Source organism: Mus caroli, unplaced genomic scaffold, assembly GCF_978045245.1.
Source record: "Mus caroli unplaced genomic scaffold, Mus_caroli_1 scaffold_6, whole genome shotgun sequence".
NCBI classification, from domain to species: Eukaryota; Metazoa; Chordata; class Mammalia; order Rodentia; family Muridae; genus Mus; species Mus caroli.
Window position 1 is genome coordinate 15505713 of NW_028227261.1, and position 26042 is coordinate 15531754.

The window sequence follows — 26042 nt, forward strand, 5'->3', positions numbered from 1 at the left end:
AGTTTGCACAGCTTATGATGGCTGGGAGGGAGAGGAAGGAAGGGGTGTGGAAAAGGAAGGAGAGAAGGAGGAAAAGAGAGAGGGAGGAAGAGAGATTCCCTTTAAGGGCATGCTCCTCCCGAAATTCCCACCACGTCTCAATAACACCATGAACTGGAGATGAAGCCTTCAACATGAGTGTTGGGAGTCATTTAAGAACAAAGCCACAGCCCCCCTTCTCTACTCCAGTTCCAAGTCCCACAGGGCAACGGGTGCTTCTGGAACCCAGTGACCAGGGATCATTCCTGCCTCTCAGCTCTTGACTGGTCCAAATTCAGACCTGGGTTAGAAAGGACTATCTCTGAGGCTTAAGTTTCTGAACAACACTCGGTTCCCAGGAGAGATGAGAAGACAGGGTAAAAGATGAGGGTGGACCAGGGCTTGGAAAGAAAAGAGCGATTGTTCTCAGAGAGAAAGAGAAGTCTTTGCTGAGCGTGGGGAGGAGACCGGATGCCATCAGTCCAAATGGAGTGATTCAGAGGAAACCTGAGGAGAAAAAAAAAAAAAAAATGACCAGAGAGGCCTCAGCCAACCTGTTCGGGAAGGAAGGGAAAAGTTAGAGCCAGGAATGACACAAAACAGCCACCTCATGCCCCACATCTGCACCTCTGAGATGATGAAGGCACCGGGAGAGCATCCTTGCAATGCCATAAATCCTCCAGGAGGTGAGGGGTGACAAAGGTGAGGTCACCTCAAGCTGCTGCCTGGAACAAGCTTTCTCACCTGATGTGGCTCTGCCACTAACAGACACACACCCAAGGCCTTCTAGAATCTACTGTACAGAGACAAGCGCACCTTCATGAAATGTTCCTCAGAGAGCCACTGTGTGCCCGAGTGGACTGGGCGTCACTCACTCATCGGTCACAAGTGGGCGAGTTATCTGTTCTCACTTCCTAATTTCCCTGGGCACACAGTCCCCATGCCTCCTTCCCTTGGGTCCCACAGCTTCTGTGAGTGGCAGGGCAGCTAAAGCTGACATCATCAGTCAGCTTCGAAGAAGCCCACAAAAGCTCCAGGCTCCGGCTGAGATAGCTCAGCTGGTGAAAGTGCCCGAGGCCAAGCCTGATGGCCTGAGATCAATCCCAGCTTCCTACATAGTGAGAGGAGAGATTTGACTCCCTTGGACTGCCTCTGACTCCCATACCCAATGCACTGTGGCACGCATCCCTCCCCCTCCCCCAAATAAATAAACTGTTTAAAACAGCATAACTTATTCCAAACAACAAAAAGCTCGGGCTCCCCACTACTGTACACCCCTGCTTGGGGCACCACTCTTCTCCCCCCCTCAGTGGCTCCCACCTTCTCATTCCCCTCAAATCTGACTCACTCACTTAAAAAAGAAAAGGTAGTGAATGTAGCACGCTCCAGATGTTGCCCTGAGAGCCTGCGACATCTGGGGAACAGAAAGACCTTCGTTAACATCCGGTTCCACACAGTCTGTGGGTCCCCATGCTGGTCCCGGTCTGGGGTCCTGTTTAAGATCTGCTGCCTACGTGAGCTGAAACATGATGGGTAATATGGATGATTGACTCGAGACAGGCTCTGGGAGCATCAAGGAGACTGACTTCATCGCAGGCCTGGGAGGGAGGTTCTAGATCAGCTTACACAACCTGTCACTTCCTTTGAGCCCAGCCACGAAGCCTTACAGCTCTCCTGGCTGGAGCTGAAGCCAGGATTCACCTCCTGCTGAAAGGAAAGGACCAAAGGGGGAACATCCAGAGGTCTCCAGGGAGGGGACAAGGGCAGCCAGGGGAGGTGGCAGGGAGCAATGAGATTTTGTGGAGGCTGAAGTTGCAGGAGAGAAGTCAGACTCAGAATACAGTCGGAAGAACAGGGCAGGAGGAGGGGTGCAGACCTGAGATGGCCCCTTCTCCCTAGACGATGTCTCTGCCCAGAGGGTGGGGTAGCAGGTAGCAAGCAGGTATCCTTCTTTTGACAGCTGTCAGGATACTTTCCTCAGAGAGGGTGTGACAGACAGCTGTAGCCCACGGCTGCTGCCAAGCATTGAGAAAGGGGGTTCTAGCCCAGGAAAGATCAAAATGCAGAAATGCAAATTTTGACTCCTCCTAAACGCATAACTGTGTCACACCTTTGTCACAGTCAGCAGTCACAGATCCTGCCCCCGGCCCTGCTCTGTCTCCAAGCTTCATTCTCAGTCAACAGGACAGCGATTTCTCAGAAATTATGAGTGCCACCGACATTTCCAGTACCTCGCTGCTGCAGTCACTCCCTTAAGTGTGTCTGTGGGTCCCTACCCCCACCCGACCCCCTGCCTCCAAGCCACTCAGAACTCAAGCAAACAAGTTGATTATAGCCACTGAAGCCTTGGATATTTTCTTCTAAGGCAGTATTTTTGATACCCTGCCACTGTTTAAGGAAAAAGTCTTATTCCTCTACCCTGGAAGCGTTGTTATAATGCTCCATATAATCTGAAAGTCAGTTGAGCTGACAGCTTAGCATTCCTTCACTGGAGATGGGCTGGCAGCCACGTAGGATACAGAAAGTCGACCCTCACAGTGGTCCCAGGTTTCACTGAGTCCTGTAGTATGAACAGGTCTTTACTGGTGATGTCTGCATACATATGCGAATAGAGGTGCGTCTTCCCAGAACATCCTTGCCCTGTGCCCACTGGGCAGGTGTGATGGTTTGTATATCCTTGGACTAGGGAGTGGCACCATCTGAAGGTGTGGCCTTGATGGAATAGGTGTGACCTGGTTGGAATGGGTGTGTCACTGTAGGTGTGGGTATAAGATCCTCACCCTAGTTGCCTGGAAGTCAGTCTTCCACTAGCAGCCTTTGGATGAAGACATAGAACTCTCAGCTCCTCCTGTGCCATGCCTGCCTGGATACTGCCATGCTCCCACCTTGATGATAATGGACTGAACCTCTAAACCTGTAAGTCAGCCGCAATTAAATGTTTTTTATAAGACTTGCCTTGGTCATGGTGTCTGTTCACAGCAGTAAAACCCTAACTAAGACAGCAGGCAAGTCAGGTTTGGAGTCACAGTCTGATGTGTATAGGGCCCTTGGCAATGCTTGGAGAGACAATGATGGAAGGGAGGGGCTGTGAAGTTGGAAACAGTTGGTCCCTAGCACAGAGAAAGAATCCCAGTTCTGTCTGGCTAGTTCACTTAACACCCAACACCATCCTCACCCTAGAGGAAGTGGGTAAGACTGGATGCTGACCCCCAATATTCTCCAACCTCCCAACCCACCTGTCACCACACCCTCTCCACGGCGTCTTAATCACACTGTTATAAAAGCTTGTGGGGTTCCTGAGCCTCGTTTCTTCCTCTAGGAAATGAGGCGTCCTCGGGTTGCCTGAAATACAGTCATACCCGACTCCCATCCGCGCGCGCGCGCGTACACACACACACACACACACACACACACACACACACACACGCGCGCGCGCGCGGAAAGAGAGAGGAGAGAGAACGCTGCATGCGGCCACGCCCCCGCAAAGCCACACCCCTCACCAGCTGACCTCGCACGCCACGTTGTCATGGCGACGCACGTACACAGGCCGGGCAGTCGCGCGGGGCGCGGGCCAAGCTGGAGACTCGGCAGAGTGCGGCGGGCCGCCTCTTCCTGGGCCTGGCAAGCAGCTCCTAGTCCGCAGGGCTCTCGGAGGAGAACAGAGCCCCAGCTTCCTCCTCCTGCCAGGTGAGTGCGGTTCCAGGGATGACTGGCAGAAAGCAGTGGCGAAGATAGGAGGCGTGTCCCTGCCCGGAGTTCTCCAATACAGGCTCCTGTTACAGGGCACTGTTCAGACACCAACCATTCCACCTTAGGTGCAGTCACACCCTGTCGCCAGACGCATCCCACATCCCTTAGGCCCCAGGATCTCCACCTGGTGCCGCTGGAATTAGAAGGGGACTCTTTCCCTTAGGGGGTCATCCACCAGCGGGCAGAGAAATCCCTTACCAGACCTCACATGCCCAGCTATAACTCAAAAGAAAATGTACAGCTGGCTCCCACACTAAGTAGCCCTCATCAGAATATATCTTCCAAAGTCTGCCTCTAACACATCTCTAACCCATGGTTGACGGAAGCTGTTTGGCTCATATCACAGTATCAAGAGAGAACCAACCCACTGTTTAACACCCTCAAATGAATACAGTACTTTCAGGCAGATGTTGGGGGGACTGTACAGGGCTAGACAAAGGTGGACAAACACCACCTAACCAAGGCAGTAGAGAAATAGGCTGAGCTTCCAAAGCTCCATCTAGGTTTGATTCCAGAGAGGGAGGGAATGAAAGATAGCTTCTTCCCTGCCCAGAGCTGAGCTGCCTTTCAGGTATCATTTTGGCCTTTCAGTATTTACAGAGGACTTCTATCCGCCCGTCGAAGAAGCTCCTGGCTCAGGAGATGAAGTAGTGGCCAAAACTGTCAGGATGGCAGAGGGCCCCAAGATTTCACCCTAAAGCAAGAAGCTGATAAGGGAGGGAATAAAGGCAGAGACTCCTAGACCCTCCCCATGCCTTGTCTGTCCTGCATCAGCTCTGGGGTCTGTCAGGCAGGTGGGTGTGCTGGGAACACAGTTCCCAGGAGATGAAGACAGAAGAGTCAGGCGTTCAGGGTCATCCAGTTAGGCTCAGTACTGGGTGGTGATGGAGAGCAGAGACCCTGAGTGTCCTCGTTACAGCTAGAGGGGGTTTCGTTTCTATCCCCAGCCTCTGTAACTCTGCTTCCCAGAACTTTCTCGGAAGAAACAAAAGTGAGGACTTGTTCTTAGACCTGGCATTGAGATGTCTCCTAGGTGCCTGGATGCAGCTCGGTTATTATTCAAACAGAAAGATACATTATCACCAATGTTTCAGGAATGTCGGATGTCACTGAAGTGTTGATTTTTTTTTTTTTTTTTTTTTTTTTTTTTACTGTGCAGAACTTATTTGGTGTGTGTCATAAGAGAGAAATAGGGATGGATGGGTGGGAGGGACAGAAAACATGGCATTCTGGTCACAGTGGTACACACCGGAATCATAGCACCGGGGAAGAGACTAGAAAATGAGTTCATTTATACTCAGCCATAGAGTGAGTTTGAGGCCAGCCTGGGCTACCTTGAGAACTTGTCTAAAACCCCCAAACCCAAGAATGATGATAAAAATATTAGCAAACTCTCCAGGTAGTGAGCTCAGAGGAGTTACACCTCTACCCCTTCCTTTTCTTTCTTTTGATGTGTCTGGGGTGGGCGTGGGGGTACGTCAGCACTGTTCACACTCAGTGCCACAAAGGTCAGAAGAGGAGATCAGATCCCTGGGAACCTGGGTGATGGATGACCGTGAGCCACCATGTGGATTCTGAGAATCAAACCTGAGCCCTTTACAAACCTGAGAAGACAGTGCTTTTAGCCTCTGAGCCACATTTCTGGCTCTCTTCGCTTTTGTTTCTTTCTTTGTACCCTCACCTACCCTCAAACTCACAATCCTCCTGTCTCAGCCTCCCCAGGGCCAGGTCACAGGCCCGCACCACCACATCTGGCTCTCTGTCCACTTTAAAGATCTCCGTATATTCGACATTTCCCTCATAAGATGATGGAGGGAATCCGTGCAGAGTCCTGATCACATAGAATCCTGCATCTTCGTACTTTGCCTTTAGAAGTCAGTCCTTGGACCAGGGAGACGGCTCAGCAGGTAAATGTACTTGCCAAACGAGCCTGGGGAGGTGTGTTTGAGTTTGATCCCCATTACCCACCCACAGCGGAAGGAGGAAACAGATGCCGGCAAGTTGTCCTATGATCTCCATATGCTTACTGAGGTGTACAGATATCTCAGTAACACACACACACACACACACACACACACACAATCGAAAGCATCCTTTCCTAACTTCAGTATATGGCGAAGTGCAGCGGCTTACAAAGCAAGGATCAGTTGAAGCCTGCTTTTTCCATTGGCTGACTCCTGGTGCTTTGAACTCACTGGGAGCCTGTGGGTCTCTGAGCTGGAGTTTGAGAGGCCCAACTTAGCATCAGTAATAGCCGAGTTTGTTGTTGCCAGGCAACCTGGGAGCGAGTAACTCACCCGCAGTGTCTGAACTAGTAAGCGCTGGGTCATAACCAAGCAAAAATGAGCAGTGGGTGTCACGAGCAGTGGGTGTCACGAGCAGTGGGTGTCACGGATAAGAAAGCCGCTGTCTGCGACATTTGGGTTGTGGTTGGGATACTGGAGCTCTGTTTTGTTTCTCTAGTTAAGAAGAAACATCGGGAATCTGGAGAGGTGACTCAGGGGTTAGAGGTTCTTACTGCTCTTGCAGAGGGCCCAGGTTCAGACCTGCGCACCCAGATGGCATGGTAGGTCACAGGTGCTTGTAACTTCAATGCCAGGGGATCTGATGCCCTCTTCTGACCTCTGCATGTCCCTGCATACACCTGGTGCACATACATACCCTTAGCACATATATGTTCACATAAGATAAATAAATAAATTTATAAAAAAAAGAGAAATACCTTGAATTTGATTATCATATTTCAATGCTTCTCTGTTAGTGATCACTATTAGGAGACATGACCTTCAAAAGACAGAGCTAGCTCACCACCTGGACACTCCCTGTCTCTCTCTCTCTCGGGACTCAATGACATCAGGAGACCCCATTCATCCACCCAGACTTAGAGTGTGTTTCTCTAACCAAACCCTTTTTGGACCCTCCTGTAGGGAAATCAGAAAGAATGAAAGCGTATTTGAAGAGCGCCGATGGCTTTTTTGTCCTGAATAAAAGCACCACAATTGGCAAGCATGCAGATTCGGACCTCGTCTTACAGGTGAGGTACACAGCGTATGCCTGTCCCATGCACCCCCCAGCTCTCCTCCATGTGAGGTAGACTCAAGTCTCCCTAAGCCCAACTGCCACAGGTAGCAAGCAGCCACTTCTGTCCTTGGACAGCCAAGATCCATGCAGGAATCTTCCCGATGGCAGAGGGGAGCTGGCATTTGGTATCGGAAGGTGATGGGCCTTCTGCCAGTTAACAAACTACGTCCTTACAGGTCCCAAATTGCTCCCTGTCCAGAAGCAGCGTTCTGGGGGAGCTTAGAAGGTGTGCACGGGGCAAGTACATTGAAGTGTTCTTCACCATGTGCCCAGGGAAGGGTCTCTTTTTCCAACGCCCCTCCAAGGCCTTCCCTTTCCATAGCTTGGCTCTAAGGGGCCCCTGGAGCCCAGGAAGCTCCAAGGTGAAGCCTTGGGCTTAGCCGTAGTCTCTCGTAATTGAACTTCATTTTCTGACGAGCTGTGGTTTGGTGGTCCAAAGCCTCAATTCACTGACAGCTGAGGAAGTGGAAGAAAGAGATGAATAATGAAAACAGAGACTCTGAAGCTCTTTAAATATTCAAGCTGGCTAAAATATTTTAGAGAGACGCGGGCTGGAGCTTCCCACAGCAGAGGAGCTAGCTTCCCTGAAACCTTGCGCCACAAGCCTTTAATAAGCTTTTTTTTTTTTTTTTTTTTGAAAAGGGAGACGGAGTGTGCCCCTCACACTGTTTCCTGGGTGGTTATGCTAGTGTGAAGTGTGATGTATAACAGTGTCAAAGCAGTCCAGAGCACGGGCCGTACATATGTGTGTAGCAGGGGTTGCCTGTGGAGGCTAGGCATCCATGATTTTGCAGATTCACTTGCAGAAGCCAAGATGCCAAACAGCTCAGCACCGGAGATCTAGACACCTCTTCCTAGTTACAGGGGCCCCTCCCACGACCACCCCTAAGCCTTGAAACCAGCACTGTCTTCTCCGCGTCGATAATTCTGTTGTTTGAGGAAAGTTACATTAATTAAATCATACGGTGTGTGATTCGGAGTTTGATTTGAGTTGGTTTCCCTTCCCCTCAGGCCTAGAGATGTACTTAGGTTGTTAGCTTGTTTCTTTTATTGCTGAGTAGCAGACCACGGTACAGACATAGTGCTGTTTGCTTAGCCAGTCGTATACTTGGAAGCGGTGATTATCTCCAGTTTGGGGGTCAGCGTAATAAAATAAGTAGCTGCTCATTTTAGCTTGCCGTCAATTGCTCTGACAAGCACGATGACCAAAAGCACCTCGAGGAGAAATGGGTTTACTTGGCTCACACTTCTGCAGCCCAGTCCATCGCTGAAGGACGTCAGGGCAGGAACTCAAACAGGGCAGGAACCTGGAGGCAGAACCCGAAGCAGACGCCATAGAGGACACTTATTTACTGCTTGCTGGCTTGCTCAGTTTGCTTTCTTAAACACTTCCAGGACCACCTTGTGCGGGGTCAGCACCATCCACAGCAGCCCGGGCCCTCCATGTCAATCATTAATCAAGAGCATGCCCCGCCCGCAGGCTTGTGCACACGCAGATCTGATGTGGAGGCATTTTCTCAATTGAGGTCCCTCTTCCAAGAGGATTCTAGACGGTGCTGAGTTTACCAAGCATCTAACCAGCACGGTGCTGCGTGCTGGACACAGCTTCTGAGTAGGCATGAAAGCCTGGGGATGTGATGGTAGCATCACATGTCACATGGAAATGTCTGCATGGTACCCCGGGAAACCACCAAACTTGTCCAATGCCGCTGTGCAGCTTTCTTCTCCACCAGCAGCGTAGGAGATGGCCTCGCTCGCCTCACCAGCTGCGAATGCCGTCCGCAGCTGTTTGGTTTTAGGTACTGAGAGTGACAGAGGCAGGATAAGCCTATAAATCTCCTTATTTGTCTCATTTCTGATTCCAGAGAGAGGGCATCCAGCATCCTGCCATTACATAGCAGGCTGGTTAGCATTTCTGCAAAGTTCGCCTAATCTTAGAACACATTCATCCAATTTAACAACAGCTCACCACATCTCCTGTGTTACTTTTCTCACGGCTGGGACCAAACAGCCAACAGAAACAATAGAGAACCTTGTCTGAGTGCATGGTATGCAGGAGGGTTCACTCCATGGGAACTTGGCCCTTGTGTGGGGTCAGAGCGTCATGGTGGCAGGAATGTGTGGCAGAGGACCTGCGGATCTCATGACAGATAGGAAATAGCAGGAATGTATAAGACACCAGGGCAGATAAAACTCAAGGACAGGACCCAGTGACCTGCTTCCTCCTTTTAGGTCTCACCCCTATCCCCCCACCCCCCACTTCCCACCACTACCCTAGTCATCCCATCTTACTACAAAGCCAATCATTGAATTGGAGTCTTCAGCACCTCCATGGAAACCACCATCCCAGACTCTCCAGTGGTGTGCTTCATTAAGGCCCAGGGCTAGCTTTCCCCATTGAGTCAAGTTGACCATCAAAATCAGCTGTCACATCCCCTTTTGCATGGCCTCCTACATGACCATCTCCATGCAAGAGCACAGAAAACCCATTCAGTACCCACAGTGGGAAAACCAAGAGAAAGAAGCAGTATTTCTTCTTAGCATATTGAGAGACTTTAAGCCAGGCACGGTGGTGCACGCCGTTAATCCTAGCACTTGCAAGGCAAACTCAGGTAGGTCTCTGAGTTGGAGGCCAGCCTGGTCTACAGAGGAAGTTCCAGGACAGTCAGGGATACACAGAGAAACCCCGTCTCAAAAATGGGGGGGGGGGGGAGAGAGAGAGAGAGAGAGAGAGAGAGAGAGAGAGAGAGAGAGAAACCCGAGGCGGTAGCATGTGGAAATCAGAGGGACAGTTTTGGGAGTTGGTGGAGTGGGGTCCCTCCTTCCACCTTCACACGGGTGGCAGAAATTGGACTCATTTGCCCAGCCTGACATCACAAGCCCTTTTACCTGCTGGGCCCCAGGGATCTTTCTTTTTGAACCAACTCTAAGACTAGAAAGTCATAAAGGTTTGAAAAGGCACAGGCTTTGAGAACAGAGATCTGGGCCTGAACCTCTTTGAGCCATTTCCTGGCTGTGTGGCGGTAAGCGTGTGTTCCCGTCTGTAAGCTGTGTACCTTTCTGGGTTCTTGTGTTGACCGAGTGAGGAAAGGCTACCAGGCGCCTGGCACACAGTGCTGAGTAAATTACACCGTGATCATTACGATGATCTCGTAAAAATGAGGCCAAGAGAAATTCTCAGGGGTAGGAGGGGGCACCTGCGGAGCCCGGAGGCTGCTTGGGAAAGGCAGCTAATGAGAGGAGTTACTACCCAGGCAGAAACTGAGTGGCATCTGATATAAAAATAATGGGCCATAGAGTGTCCTTGGCCTCGCTCAAATGGAAGGCACCAGGGTGGAGAGACAGCGCAACAGTTAAGAGAGCAGGCTGCCAATAGAAAACCCAAACGCCCACAGGTTTACAACCCCCTGCAACTCCAGTTCCGGGGGATCCAACACCTAGCAAGTACAATGGGTAATGCACGCATGTGGGCAGACCCACACAGACCCGCATACACTACGGAGGAGGAGGAGGAGGAGGAGGAGGAGGAGGAGGAGGAAAGGAGGAGGAGAAGGGAAGGAAGGGGGAAGAGGCAGCTGGAGAGACAGCTGGAAATCTGTCTGATTTCCCGAAGGACCCAGGTTCAGTTCCCAGCACCCACATGAGACTCACAAACACCTGTAGCTCCAGTTCCGGGGAGATCTGACAACTTTTTCTGGCGTCCAACAGTACTTCCCTAACCCCCATCCCTACACACACACACACACACACACACACACACACACACACACACACAAGTAAACATTGTAGAAGTCATGCCACTGAATAAAGTTCAGAAACCAAAGGAAAGAGAGGGAGGTGGAAAAAAGAAAACACAAACAAACAAAAAACACAAACAAACAAACAGCTTTGAAATCGCACTGGAGCTACACTTAGCAAATAAGCACACGAGGTTTTTATAGGCCAGTGGGGTGTGAGGCTCAGTGTTTTCACCTTTTTAGGTTTTATCATCACAGATCCACTTCGCAGATATTTACCTGACATGACAGGTGCTAATGGTCACATGACAGGTGCTAGTTAATGGTCGCATGACAGGGTCTAAAGGTCGCGTGGCAGCATGTGGCAGCATCACAGCTCTAAAGGAAAGGCCGGAAAAGGTCAAGGAAAACTCACTACCCACGGGAGCGAGGGAGGGAATTCCATGTGCAAAGGCCCTGGGGTGCTAGGACACATGGTGAGTGAGGAGCCCAAAGCACTGAAAGAAAAGCAGTAGGCTCATAAATAAAACTGGGAAGGTGGCTGAGAGGCAGGTGGCACTTCTCATGTGCCCATTAGGGTTCTGGGCTAACCTGGAAGAGCAAGGGGAGAAAGAAACGGAAGGACTCTCAGCAAGGGAAAGGATGGAATTTCAAAAGGGGCACTCCGGCTGCAGTGCTGACTCAGAACTTCCTCTCCCGACTTAACCCAGCTCAGGGCAGTGCTAGACCCTCCTGAAGTACAACTTAATATTGGAGGGGTCTACTGACTGTCACTCTCTCTGTCTCTCTATTTCTCTCTGTGTCTGTCTGTCTCTGTTTATGTCTGTCTTTCTGTCTCTTTGTGTGTCTGTGTGTGTGTGTGTGTGTGTGTGTGTGTGTGTGTGTGTATGTGTGTGTGTGCCTGCAGAGGCCAGGTGAGGGGCTCAGGATCCCTCGGAGCTCAGCTAATGAATTTCAGAGCTCTTCAAAAGAGCAACAAACAACCTAACCACTGAGCCATCTCTTCAGTCCCAACTTGAATTTTAGAGTTTCTCATTGAACCTGGAGCTCAAAAGACTGGGTTCCTCAGATCCACCTGTCTTCACACACACACACACACACACACACACACACACACACACACACCCCTACAGCTAGAGTTACACATGCCCCTGCCACAACTGGCATTTACAGTGGAGATCAGAAGTCAGGCCCTCCTGCTTGCTGTGAGCACAGTACAAACAGGGCTTTCTCCCTAGCCTCTCTTTCTTTGTTTATGAGATGAACTCCCGAACTCAAGCAATCCCCCTGCCTCTGACACACACACACACACAGTGGTTTTCATGACAGTTGTACATCACTGTGCCTGGTGAAATGATTGTTACTTAAGCTTTGCTGAGAAGGGACTTCAGCTCCTTTTGAATGAAGAAATGTCCCCATCCAGTGGCTGATGGGCTTTTCACAGGCTTAGGATTATGCTGGTTAAATGCAGGCTCCTGACTTTCAGAGTCCTCCGCTCGCCACATGCCAGCCTCTTCCGTTCTGGGGAGCATCCTCTCGCCCTCCTCCCTTATATCTGTGGCAAATAATCCCATTGCCAACTTGACAGGTTTTCGAACCCCGTAGGTGGCATACCTTTTACAGGTCTGTCTACAAGGGTGCTTCCACAGAGGGGTAACTGAGGGGATCCCTGGCCAGCCAGCCTAGCCGTACTGACAAGTTCCTGACCAATAAGAGACCCTGTCCCATAAAATAAGGTAGACAGCACCTAAGGAGAGACTCCTGAAATAGACCCACACACACACATGAATGCACACACATGCACACTGCCACATATGGACACATACACATAATGCCCCCTTATGGCACACAAATCACCATTATTATTACCCTCCCTCGTACCAATGTGTGTAAACGGGTCTTAAAAGGCTAAAACCGCACAGCCAGCCAGGAGTGGCAAATCAGTTTCACACGTGAGACTCTGACTCCAAGCTTTTCCACATGGCTTTGGAAACATTTTTAAAAAATCCTGTGAGCTCACAGAGACAATAAGGCAGCCATCCAAAGCTGTTGAATCCTCAATGAGAGTTAACAGTAAACCAGGGAAGCGTTTCCTTTGAGGCAACACATTGGGCTGGTGCCCTCTGCTGGGCATGCAGTGTAATAACATGTTTTCCTACAAGTGCTTGGGGCTGTATTATGGATACCCTTTAGGTCCTATCTGGCGTACAAAGGACAGGTCTGCAGAGTAAACGAAGCTTCTTTAAACAGAAGCCTGTCAGCATGTGGCTGGAAAGGATCCAGCTTGTCAGCATCCAGCTGTCAAGGCAGCTAGTGTGATGGTCTGGATCCGGTGACCAATGCTCTGGCTTGGCAACACAAGAACCAGAGATCCTTGGTAAAGTGGGCGCACAAGGCTAACAGTCAGTGCAGGACTTATCTGGAAGGAAGATGGAGCCTTCTCCCAAAAGGCTTTACAGCTGAGCTATCTCTTTTGCTCAGAGAGAGAACCTTGAGCAGGCAGAATGAACGGGAAAATGGTCGATTGGTTTCTGGTGGTCAAGTAGGTGAACACGGCTGTGCCCTAGTGAGATGCAGGCCGCAGGCAAGTACAGACGCCTCCAGTCCCCATTCTTGAGCATGTGCAGTGAGTAACCTTTGTAGTGGCTGTTTCATGAGACTGCATTACTGGGAGGTGGTAGGACCGCCTCTGGCAGCTAAGTTAGAATAGAACATGTCATGTGTTCACTTTCTGCTCCAAAGAACAGATCCATCATCTCATAGCTCAGAAGTCTGGGTGGATCCAGTTTCTGCTCTGGGTCACTCAAAGCCAAGATCAAAATGTTGGTCAACCTGGAGTCCTCTCCGACATCATGGGGAGGGTGTGCCTCCAGGCCCATTCGGGCTGTTGGAAGAATTTGATTCCCTGCCGTTACCTATTTTCCCGGCTTGCTGTCAGTTGGGGGCCATCCTCAGGTTCTGGAAGCCGCCCACATTCCCTGGCTCCTGGCATCTTCATCCTGAAAACCAGCAGCAGTGGCTGGGTGCCTGTGGATTCCCCTCCAGTCTCTTCTCTCTAGATCCAGCTACTGAAAGGCCAGTCTGGTTTTAGTGTGTGTGTGTGTGTGTGTGTGTGTGTGTGTGTATTATGACTGTATATGTGTGTGCACACGTTTGTACGCATGTGTGAGTTTGTGCACGTGTGAGTGTATGTGGAATCAGATGACAACTATGGATGTTAATTTTCAGGTACCACCTCCCCACAACACACACACATACATACATACACATGTTTTTAAACTCAATCTCAATGACCCAAAGCTCACTAAGTAGGCTAGGCTGGCTGACCAGTGAGCCTCAGGGATCCATGGTTGGGATTCGCCACCACACCTGGCTTTTTACGTGGGGATAAACTCAGGCCTTCCTGCTTACAAGGCAAGCAAGCACTTGTACCTCCTCAGTCTTTGAAAGTCCTCTCTCCTCTCCTCCCCTCCCCTCCCCTCCCCTCTCCTCCTCTCCTCTCCTCTTCTCTTCTCTCCTTTCTCCTCTTTTTCTTCTCCAGCCCCCCCCACACACACACACACACCTCTGATTCAGGTACTCCCAGTTGGATAAACCAGGCCTGCCCACAGATTAATAGTCTTCGTCATATGTGCATGGTACCACTTGCCAGACAGTAGAGGGTAGTAACAGATCTGTAGGTCCCCTCTACTCTGAAAATGTCAGTCTGTCCAGAAACCTGTTTGGGCTGATCCCGGTTGTCAACTTCACATACCTGGGAAGAGGGAAGCTCAACTGAAGAATTGCTTCTATCAGATTGGCCTGCGGACAGGTCTGTGGGGCATTTTCTTGATTGCTGATGGGTGTGTGAGGGCCTAGTCCTCTCTGGGTGGTATCGTCCCTTGGTAGGTAGGCCTGGGCTGTATAAAAAATGGCAGCTGAATGTGAGCCTGGGGGCAGGCCAGTAAGCAGCACTCCTCCATGGCTTCTTTCCGTTCCTGCCTCCAGGTTCTTGCCCTGACTTCTGTGGGTGATGAACTGTAACTGTAAGAGGAAGAAACCTACCTTTCTCCCAAGATGTTTTAAAACGGTCAGTGATTATCTCAGCAACAGAGACGAAAACTAGGCTAGGACCCGAGCTCAACTCCCACAGGAAAGCCAGGTGTGGCAGCAGGACTTGGGATGTGCAGATGGGAGGAGCCTTGGGCCTGCTAGCCAGCCAGGCTGTCCAAAGCAAAGACTCAGTGAGGGTCTGGTCTCAGAAGTTAAGGCACGGAGTGACGCTGATATCTGTCATGTGACACTGTTCCTGGGAGACTCACTCCAGACAGGGAACAGAGACAGATCGAACTACAATACCATCAAACTCCAACGTGGTGAACCAGTAAGTTTTATTGGGGTTATGTACAAGAATATAGGTGAGGAGTGACTTGCAAGAACCCACCCCAGTATGAGTGACAGCTCACAAAGCTGGGAACATGGAATTCCATGCACAGCCTGCAGTCAGCTCAAGAGATTGGAGTGTCCTTTTGGGGATGCTTCCAGACATCTTAGCTTGTCTGGGTGTCTGAGTATCTGTCTCAGCAAGCCTTACTGCTTACATAAGCTTGGGGAAGGAGGGGAGGAAGGAGGGAGGAAGGGCGAGACCTAGTGTATCTGGTCAATTTCAGGAACTTCCTGAATGATCCCTTTGAGTTTTTTACTTCTTGAGTTTAAAGCTCCGGGATGGAATGTTTCATCTCCCTTAGAGCACTCTGTTGTTTTTTATTTCCATTTTAACATCTGGTGTCTTAAGTACCTTCCCTCCAAGATCGACAGTTGTATCTTGGTGTAAAGTTAAGCACACCACGTAGTGTTGGGTCTCTGTCCTCCACACGTGCGTACACACACACACACACACACACACACAAATGAGGACTGTTGAGGACACAGCAAGGAGGCTCAGTGTGTGTGTCCTCTTCTGGCAGCCCATAAGCAGCAAGTATCAGGGATGTGCTATTTTCATTTTCCTGACCTCCACTTCCTCTATCTCAGTCCGCAGATATAGACAACCACCATGCCCTCATTGAATTCAACGAGGCCGAGGGCACCTTCGTCCTTCAGGACTTTAACTCCCGCAACGGCACGTTTGTCAACGAGTGCCACATTCAGAATGTGGCGGTGAAGCTGATCCCTGGGGACATTCTGCGGTTCGGGTCTGCAGGGATGACCTACGAGCTGGTCATTGAGAACCCATCCCCGGTGAGCCCATCTCTACGTGGTGGCGTGTGGGGGTGGGGTGCTATGCTGGCTTGTGCTTGCTGTCCTGTTCTCAGATGCAGCCACTGGAAGCACTGTGCAACCCCACACTGCCCACACATGGCATAGCAACAAGACTCAACTCAATCCCAGTTCTGGTGCCCCACAGGGGGCTTGGGGAGGGAGGTGTGTCAGCGCCCCATAATGGGCACTCCACTGCGTTACATGCAACTGCCACAAAGTGCCCAGTTCAGAGCCTGAGTAAGATTTCAGAGAGGCTAGAAACAGTTGGATGGTTTTGAGAGCAGAGATAGGCGCCTCCCTTCTGGGCTGCTCAGCAATGCTGCTCTTCTCTGATCGCACGGATTCTCTGTGGGACAGTCTTCTCCATGGTACCTGACATTGACAGGGTATATCTATAAGCCATGACCACCCATGTCCAAGTAGGTGATCGACACAGGCCAGTTGATATTTTGGCCCAGATCAGAAATACATTTGAGGTCACAGTCTAAATTATAATCTCGATTTAAGTTAAAGAGAACTGAAAACTCAGGAAGCCTCAGGCTTAGGGAAGCTATGGTTATGAGGTTTGGAGGCAAGTGTCTCACCCACTGAGCTATCTCCCCCGTCCAGTACCGTTTACTAAGAATGACACTTTATCAAGGTGAAATCGTTCTACAACGAAGTACGCGTGTTTTGAGGGTGGGGCTGGTGGTTTTGAGGTGTGTACCCCTGGGAAAATATGGCTACCACTACAACAGGGAGTGAACCTCACCATCTCCGTCCCCACCACCCCTGACGGCCTCCTCAGTGTGGAGGTCCTTGGCTTGCCAGCTGCCATCAGGAGCGCCACCCAAGGGTTGAGTTACTCAAAATGAACTCCACCTGTCTATGACTTGTAAATCAAATACATTCTCAGTAAATTCAAAAGTCCTCACGAGGCATGGAGCCCCCACAAAGTGCTTTCTAAATACTCCCCCCCCTGCACCCCCCCTCCATAAGAACCCCTCGGTGTTACTGACTCCTTTGATCAGGGCTTGAGTTTCCAATTTCTGCCAAGCAGATTCACGAGAGTAATGGGCAGCCTCTTCTCCTTTTGAGTTTCTGTAGATGTATGTCCACACACAAGGACTCAGTTCCTCAGCTTTCTATCTTAAAAAAAAAATGTGTGTGTGTGTGTGTGTGTGTGTGTGTGTGTGTGTTTGCCATGGCATATGTGGAGAGGACAGAGGACAACCTCAGGTGCTGTCCCTCATCTTCCACTTTCGAGACACAGGATGTCTTCTTCGTCACTGTGTATACCAGGCTAGCTGGCCCATACATAATCTTGGGAGAAGCCTCCTGTCTCCTCGAAATGCAGGTGGTTACCTAAGGCCCAGACAGCACACACTCATCTCCTGTCAAGTGGGAAGAGGCAGAGAACCAAGTGGAGCCAGAGTTGCTTAAAGATAAATCCTGTCCCCTTAATCAGGGCAGGCAGGGAGCAAGCTTCGGTCCCTGAGTGTGGGAAATGTGCCCCCCACACACACACAAGAGCGCTGACTCAGACTAGTGAACTCGAGGGAGGACAGTTTACAACTTAACACTTGCCTCAGTGCTGACCAGCGTGGCTGACCCATGACTGAGCACAGAGAACAGTTACTGTGACCTCAGTGCAAGCCCTTTCCTCATTGGCTGAGTGACCAGGAGTACAATCCTGGTCAGTCGCTGGAGCCTTCTCCTTTCCTTTCCTGCTTACATTTGTCTCTATTTCATTTGTTTAAAAGATTTTTATTTTATTTTCACTTGTGTGTGTGTGTATACACATGTTTTGTTTTATAGCCTGTTCATTTTAAAGCTTGTCAAGCACAATAATCTTTATACCAATAATATATAATATATAAATTATTACATACCACATATATTATAATATATCACATATAATATGTGATATAATATAATATAAAATGCATTATATATTACATAGTATGTAATGTATAATAATATATGATGATAATAATAATCTTGATAATCTTATACTCTCGTTTTGTTGCTGTTTTGTTTTTTGCTTTTGTGACATGGTCTCTCTATGCTGCTCTGGCTGACCTGAACTTACTGTGTAGACCAGGCTGGCCTGGAACTCAGAGATCTGCCTGCCTCAGCCTCCCAATTAAAGACATGCGCCACCATGCCCAGCCCTTCCTCTGTCTTGAGTTCATGTGAACAGGCAATTAGACAAGCAGAGTCTGGGTGAGGAGCCAGAGTCTCTGTTTGTCTGCGTTTGAACCTAAGCTGGCTCAAGGCACTTTTAAAAATGAACAATTGGGCTGGTGAGATGGCTCAGTGGGTAAGAGCACCCGACTGCTCTTCCAGAGGTCCAGAGTTCAAATCCCAGCAACCACATGGTGGCTCACAACCATCCGTAACGAGATCTGGCGCCCTATTCTGGAGTGTCTGAGGACAGCTACAGTGTACTTACACATAAAAATGAACAATTATCTTATTTCTTGCACTGAGCAGAGTCCAGTAACTGCCTTGTAAATGGAGTTCTATCAGGACACAGCCTTGCCTGTTCATGTGGCTGTTGCCTTGTTCACCTTCCTGATCCGCTGGCAAAGTCAAAAATGCTTTCTACCTGCCCCGCTGTGAGTTTACCAACCTTCCCTGGGAATACTCCGCTCAATCCCTCAAAGAAAAAGGGACTGAGCCCTCTTTTGTTTGCCTAGGGCCGTGCCAGTTAATAATTTACTCAGCTAACTGAGAAGTAAGGAGAAAAAAATAGACTTTGAACAGTCTTACCACTGTCTCTTTAAAAGAGCAACGGTAGATATACATATGCAAATGTGTATATTTGCATACTCGGCAATATTACCACATTGAGGTAACTGGTAAAAGGGCTAGGTTATTGATATGCAACTGTACACCACTAGCGTTAGTTATCAAAGGAACCTGGTCCTTTTTCTGGGAGGTTTTCTTTGAGCACTTTGGAATGTTTCCGAAATGTAACTTCAGAAGCAGGAAAATGGGTTTGTTTGTGCTCTGTCTGAAGCAAGCTGTAACTTAGTGGTTCTCAACCTGTGGGTTGCTACCCTAAAAGTAACAAAGTTACAGTTAAGAAGTAGCAACTAAAATAATGTTATGGTTGGCGTCACCACAGCTTGTGGAACTGTGTGAAAGCAGCACTAGGAAGGCTGAGAACCACTGCTGGAACTGGAACTGGGGTTTGTGGCTGTAGCTGGTTGATTGGCTTTTTATTTACTTCCTGTTTCGCTAAGTTTTCACTCCCGGTCTTACTCTAATTCTCTCCCTCCCTGGGCCACTGTTTTAAGTTTCATGTGCAATAAGCCTGTCAGAACCTGCAGCGTGCCTTGCCTGTGGGCACAGGGTGGCACTTGCATGAAGTCTTCAGGGAGCTTTTTGTCCAGGAAGTATTACTGTTGTCACGTGTCAGGAACCCAGATGGAAAGCATCTGCTTCAGGCCTGGCTTGATCCAGGTGGTCCACAGATGCTCAGAAATCCATCTCTTCCAGCTTCACTCGCTCACTCACTGTCTCAGCAGATTCTGCACCCCGCTCACTGGGAGCAAGGGCTCTCCAGCAGCTCCAGCACCAGTTTGGCTTGTTTTGTTTTTTCATTGATTTGTCTTAGGTGGTCATGTGACTGATGCCAGAGGCTCTGATTGGCCACACCCTCTCATAGGCATTTTCCTGGGTCTGAGGGGGATCTCTTGGGATTCTAATGGATTCTGAACTGAATGGGAAGGACTGGGAAGACAGCTCAGTGGGTAAAGTGCTGGCTGTCAAGCCTAAATTTGGTCTTTGATTTCTCTACATTTTTAATGTAACCGTGCATATTTGCTGTGTATGGGCACATGGATGTGTTTAACAGTGTTCATGTGCATGTGTATGGTGGTTTGAATATGGTTCCCCCAGGGAGTGGCACTATTAGGAGGTGTGGTCTTGTTGGAGTAGGTATGTCCTTATTGGAGGAAGTGTGTCACTGTGGAGGTGGGCTTTAAGACCCTCCTCCTAGCCATGTGGGAGTCAGTCTTCTCCTAGCTGCCTTCCAAACAAGAGGTAGAACTCTCAGCTCCTCTAGACCATTGATGATAACGGACTGAACCTCTGAACCTGTAAGCCAGCCCCAATTAAATGCTGTCCTTTATAAGTGTTGCCGTAGTCATGGTGTCTCTTCACAGCAATGAAACCCTAAGACAACGTGGGAGCCTAATGATGTCAGAAACCATCTTCAGTGGCACTTTGACCTCATTCATTCTCAATCAAACCCAGAGCTCACCGATATGGGAAGTCTCAGTAGCCAGTCTGCTCTGCCTTCTCAGGCTGGAGTTATAGGTGGGCCACCATGGCCAACTCCAGTCCTCACACCCTGTGTGTCAAATGCTTTAACTACTGAGCTGTCGTTCTCCCCACCCCCCAGCTCTGAAGAAGTGAGTTTGGTCCCTAGCATTCACATAAAAGAATTGGGTGTGAAGGCCAGCCAGGCTAGCTAAACCATGAGCACTAGGTTCATCGAGAGATTCTGATTCAAACACTGAAGTGGGGGGGGGGGGGCAACTGTAAAGGACAGCTGGTGTTGTTCTCTGGCTTCCCCTCTCTCAATTCTATATGTCTATAAGGTATATATACACACATGCATGTTTGTTCTTTTCTTTCTTTGATTTTTCACGTGTGTTTGGATGCATGTATGGGAGCTAAACTTGGCAGCTTCTCGAGGGACCTGCTGATGCCTATGGAATCCTAGAGCCAGGGCCTTTTATATCAAAGGAAAGTTCCAAAATCAGAGGAAGTAGGGCTGGGCAGTGGATCCAAGCAAGCTATAGTCACCACTGCAGGGAGAATTTGTGCTATGTGTGTTTGTGTGTTTGTTTTGGTCTTTGAACTTAAAGATCTAAAAATCAAACAAACAACCCAGAGCTGAAGAGGATATCTCAGCTGATAAAGTATTTGTTTTGCAGACATGCAGAATTCAATTTCATCCCTGTGTGGTGGCACTTGCCCTTAATCCCAGCACTCAAGAGGCTGCGCTGGGTAGCCTGTGAGTTCAAAACCAGCCTAGTCTACATAGGGAGTTCCAGGACAGCTAAGGCTACATTGAAAGTAGAGTGATCTTGCAAAACAAACAAATAAGCAGATAAATTAAAAAAAAAAAACTGAGATCCAGGGCAAGGAGAGACTTTGTTTTGGAAGGAAGGAAGGAAGGAAGGAAGGAAGGAAGGAAGGAAGGAAGGGAGGGAGAGAGAGAGGAAGAAGGGAGGGAGGGAGGGAGGGAGGGAGGGAGGGAGGGAGGGAGGGAGGGAGGAAGAAGGGAGAGGAGAGGGGAGGAGAGAGGAGAAAGAACTAAGGTAGATGGGTCTTCTGCACACACACAGACACACATGTGTACACACATGCATACACATGTATATACACACATGAACACACAAATGTACACACATGCACACACACATGAACACACCAGCCTTATTTTAACATAATTATAGAAAGGCTGTAACGGTAACCGTTCACTGACACCTTTTCCAGTTGCCCCACTGTCAACAAATGTCATGAACAGAGATAGGATCCACTGTGTTTCGTTACTATAACTGCACCCCAGGACCCACACCCCAGCCAGGACCTATGCTGCATTCAACTCCTGCACCCCACTCTATGCAACATTTTCTCTCCTTGGCAGTCCCGAGGAGTCTTGGCCAGACATCCTGGAGACTGCCCCTCAGTCTGAATACACCAGAGACCTTCCTCTGATTAGACTGGGTCAAAGCTTTCAGAAGGCCCTGACCAACTAAGGTGACATAGACTTAGTGCCCCACCCTCTCAGGGGCACCCGATGTCTACTGACTCCCACAGGTGTCACCTTCTCTCTGGATGAGGGCGGTGCCTGCCAGGCTTCTCTGTGGTAGACTCATTATTTCTGCTCTCTGGAAACAAGTAGTAAGTCACTGGTTATAGCTCAGCCTCCACGGGGGACCCGAGACACCTATGGGGGAAGTGTAGTCACAGGGATTTCCATTACAGAGGTTTCTGCCTACCCCAAGATCTTCTGCAAGGAAGATTCCTCCTCTCTCTCGGTGTTTATTTTACTCCCTTGTATATAGCAGGATAGTCTCGGGTCTATTTACTTTACACATTGAATTACAATTAACTGTTATTTATTTCTGTGGAGAGTGTGTGAGGCTTCAGAACATGTGTGGGTGTATGTGGAAGCCAGAGGACAACCCTCTGAGTTATTACCATCTGCCTTACCTTGAGACATGGTCTCTCAGTGGCTGGAGCTCACTGGCTGGGCAGTGAATCCCAGGGATCCCCTGTCTCCACTTCCTTGGTGCTACCATTAAGCGCGTGAGCCAGCACATGGGGCTTTTTATGTATGTGCGGGTTATTATTGAACTTGGGTCTCTGCGCGTAGGCAGCAAGTTGGATTTTACCAACTGCGCCATCTCCCTAGCCCCTGGCCTGTCTTTTATCCCGGCATGCAAATTGGTCTAGCCTTGGATACTGAGTGCTCCTTTCAGGCTGGGTGCTGGTCTCTGCAACACACCCACACTGTTTTCTCAGTTGCTTTTGTTTTGTCTTGCAGTTACCCTGTTTTCTGCTATTGCAAGAATCCCTGGGGCTCAGGACGTCCTTTTCCCTGTCCCAGCCCCAGAATCAGCCAAATCCCTTTTTTTGCCAAGTGTGAGTCCAAGGTGGGTTGGCAGACGCCAGTCAGTGAGTGTCTGGCACTATGCCAGGCCCCAGACCCAGCCAGCAACCCGTCAGTCAGCGTTTAATCAGGAGCTCTCTGGAAAAAAAAAGAAGCCTGTGTGGATAGCATGGGGTTACCCATAGAGTGTAGAACACGTCCCCTACAAACAGTCACATGGATGCTTGCGGTTGTGACTCCCAGACCGCACTAAGTCTCAAAAGTGTTGCCATTGGATTTTGTCTGTCTGCAAACTTGGATCCCCATTCCAGCACACAGTGACAACGGGCACGTGAGTGAGTTATGTAGGCTAAGTATTGGCGGGGTCCATGCGAAAGAAGCCGTGATGGGGAGGGACCTCACCTGTCCATCAACAGCCCCAACTCCTAGTAGCCTTCTCTGGTGCATCGGATGCTAGCGTCCACGTACCAGAGGAGCGTGTCTGCTGTCCAGAATGTAGCGGCTACAGATACAACTCTTGTCCCCTGCATTGTTAATGTTTTCTCCATCACTGACTTTGCAGGGGAGCGGGGTTGGGGCGAGTGTGTGTGTGTGTGTGTGTGTGTAGGTGCACTCTTGCCTGTGGAGGTCAGAGGTTGATGTTGGGGGTCTTCCTCCATGACCCTCGATGTAAGGTCATTTCCTGAACCTGGAGTCCACTGTTCCAACTTGACCACTCACCCAGAAGGCTGTGAGGATCTATATGACCCAAACAGCAAGGTTCAGTGCGAGACCCTGTCTTTAAAAAATGATTAAGATGGAGACACATCTGAGGAGGACACCCCAATGTCAACCTCTGGCCAACATGCACATTCACACAGGCGAACACACATAAACACATGCGCACACGCACACACACATGTGTACACACAGTTTCTCACTCACACACGCACACACTTATACACATATACATGCCAGTGCGCATGCACACACACACTCATGCGCCCACTTTTTTAAAAAAAATAAAGGCTGTCATTCACCCGAGGTGTAGTCAAGGAAGGTCTGATGCTCAGCTAACTCTTTGAGATCCATGGTGCTTGGGTCTCAGTCTCTCTCTCTCTCTCTCTCCCCACCCCCTTCTCACCCAGGCACTCACTCTCCCCCCGCCCCTCTCTCTCTCTCTGAAGTTGGGGGCTGCATAATCCTAAAACCACTGAGCCACACCCCATTCTGAGGCACCACCTAGGTCTCATCTAGATTGAAAGTTGACTGACAGACACGCCCTTACCAGTGCGCACACGGCTGTTTAGAACATGCATACGTGAGAGGGTCCTTCCTGGGGACTTACAACAGGGAACAACAGCACACCCATTTGATTCTACCGCAGACACCTGCAGCAGTGCTTTAACTCTGGAGGGCGATGCACTAAGAGAAATAAGCCAATCATAAGATGACCCAGCTCAGGTCTGGAGAGGTGGCTCAGCGGATAGGAGTATGTACCGCTCTCTCAGAAAACCTGAATTAGGTCCCCAGCACCAACTGCTGCTCCTACTTCAGGAGCCCTGACACCTCTAACTTCCATACACAGACATAAACACATCATCTTTAAAAACAAACCAAACAAACAAAAACCACATTGTTCCATTAGCCCAGATTTGAGTGGGTAAAGGGGTCCGGCTTGTATGGCATACGCAGAGCAGTCAAGGTCAAAGAGAGAGAAAGGAAAAGTGGGGAGGAAAGGGAGTAGAAAGACACAGTTATAAGTTATACACAGTTATAAGACACAGTGCAGGCCGGGCGTGGTGGCGTACGCCTTTAATCCCAGCACTCGGGAGGCAGAGGGAGGCAGATTTTTGAGTTCTAGGCCAGCCTGGTCTACAAAGTGAGTTCCAGGACAGCCAGGGCTACACAGAGAAGAAACCCTGTCTCAAAAAAAAAAAAAAGACACAGTGCAAAGCAGCATGAGTGATATACTGAACACTATTCATAAGCACGCTTTTACACATAGCCCTCAGGCTCACCCTGCCTCAGCCTCACAAGCTCTGGGGCTACAAGTGTGCACCCCCACACTCAACACGTTTTCTGGGGTTTGGCTCATTTGCAATTTTTCAGAGCTCTACTTCCCCTCTCCTCCCTGGCTCCTCCTCCTTCCCCCTCTCCTCCCTGGCTCCTCCTCCTTCCCCTCTCCTCCCTGGCTCCTCCTCCTTCCCCTCTTCTCCCTGGCTCCTTCTTGGTGTTGCTACCTTCTCAAGTCCAGAGAGTCAGCTAGGAGATCCTAGGGTCTAGCCTAGTACACTCAACCCTGATTGGATCACATGTTCCTTGAACAAATCCTTATAGTCAAGTCAAAGAATGTGACTATTACTTGGGACAGGGAGATTGCCTGGATCCAGTGGCACAGAGTGGGTCCTGCCTGTGGTCTGGGAGGTGGCGTTACTCATTGCTCAGAACTCTGGCAGGTGGTTCACCGAGATGCATTCTGTCCGCATGCTCAGCAAGCATCTATTAATCCAGTTAGAACAGTCTAGAAAAAAAACTGAGGCCAATGGGCCCAGCTAGGAGCAGGAGTCAGCCTTGTTCCCTTCCTGGCAACGGATTCTAAGTGGGTCAGTGGGTCAGTGGGTCAGTGGGTCAGCTTTCCCAGGTGACTCGGATTCCCTGGATGCTTTTCTTCTTGATATCCCTGACTCTTCTGGGAAGCCCAGGATCCTTGACCTGTTTTAGACCAGGTCAGGCCCCTGTGCAGCGGGCAGCCTTCTTTTGATGGAGACACTACAGAAGAGATCTCAGCAGGCTCCAGTTTAGAACATTCTATCTGTTCCTCGTGGGTCCAGTGTAGGCTAGTAGGCTTCCTAGTACAGGTTGGCACTTGCAAAGTATCCTGGGTATTCCCAGAGAGAGGAGACAGAGGCAGGGCATGGGCATACCATGTGGCAGGGGCAGGGGCAGGGGGAGGGGGATAGACATAGAGAGAACATAGAGAGGGGAGGGGAGGGGAGGGAAGGGAGGGGGGAGGGGGACGGGGAAAGGAGAAGAGAGGGGAGGAAAGACAGAGGAGGCAGGAGACAGGGAGGCTGAGACTTAGAGCCTGGCCCTCTCCAGTGTGCCCTGAACTTGGATGACTCATCCAAGGGCATCACGGGAATAGGTGAGCCCTGTGCAGCAGACAACAGCGCCGTTGCCGTCATCACTGAAGGAAAAAGCACAGGGGAGACACCTCATTACAAGTTCTGCGTCAGCTCCACACCATATTGCCTCTCCCAAGGGGATGGACCCTGACGTTCCTCCTGGGGGAAGCAGCCAGACACCTTCATGGGCTCCCAGACTCAGGGTGCCTGCCAGTGAGGCATCTGCTGCAGCCAGGTGTTGGGGAGGCTGAAGATGAAGGCGGGTGAGGCAGTGCCCCACCCCACCCCCAAGTTCCCAGCCTTGGGAGGCGTACACAGCCCACAGTGTGTTGTTACTGAGTTCTCCAAGACTGAAATATATTTACATATGCCTTGGCCAAATGCTTTGGTTTGTTCCCTAACCAATTCATAACTTAATCGTCCTATTATGCTGTTCAAAGTTCGGCCGTTTGGCTGGTTACCTGGTCCTCAGTTACATGCGACCATCTTCCT

The 26042-nt window shown here is 49.8% G+C and overlaps 1 protein-coding gene across 8 annotated transcripts in view; it reads left to right on the forward strand.

The window, feature by feature from the left end:
• The first annotated feature begins 3565 nt into the window (after positions 1 to 3565).
• Fhad1 (forkhead associated phosphopeptide binding domain 1) overlaps positions 3566 to 26042 on the forward strand; it is a 119949-nt gene continuing 97472 nt past the window's right edge. For 7 of the 8 annotated variants that reach the window (XM_085838719.1, XM_085838721.1, XM_085838724.1 and 4 more), the window contains exons 1-3: positions 3566 to 3705; positions 6696 to 6802; positions 15600 to 15806. In XM_085838719.1, the coding sequence (XP_085694845.1) occupies positions 6710 to 6802; positions 15600 to 15806 (300 nt within the window). In that variant the 5' untranslated portion in view covers positions 3566 to 3705; positions 6696 to 6709. Of the gene's footprint in view, positions 3706 to 6285; positions 6335 to 6695; positions 6803 to 15599; positions 15807 to 26042 lie in introns of those variants that run through there. The other variant, XM_085838720.1, reaches the window with a different exon arrangement.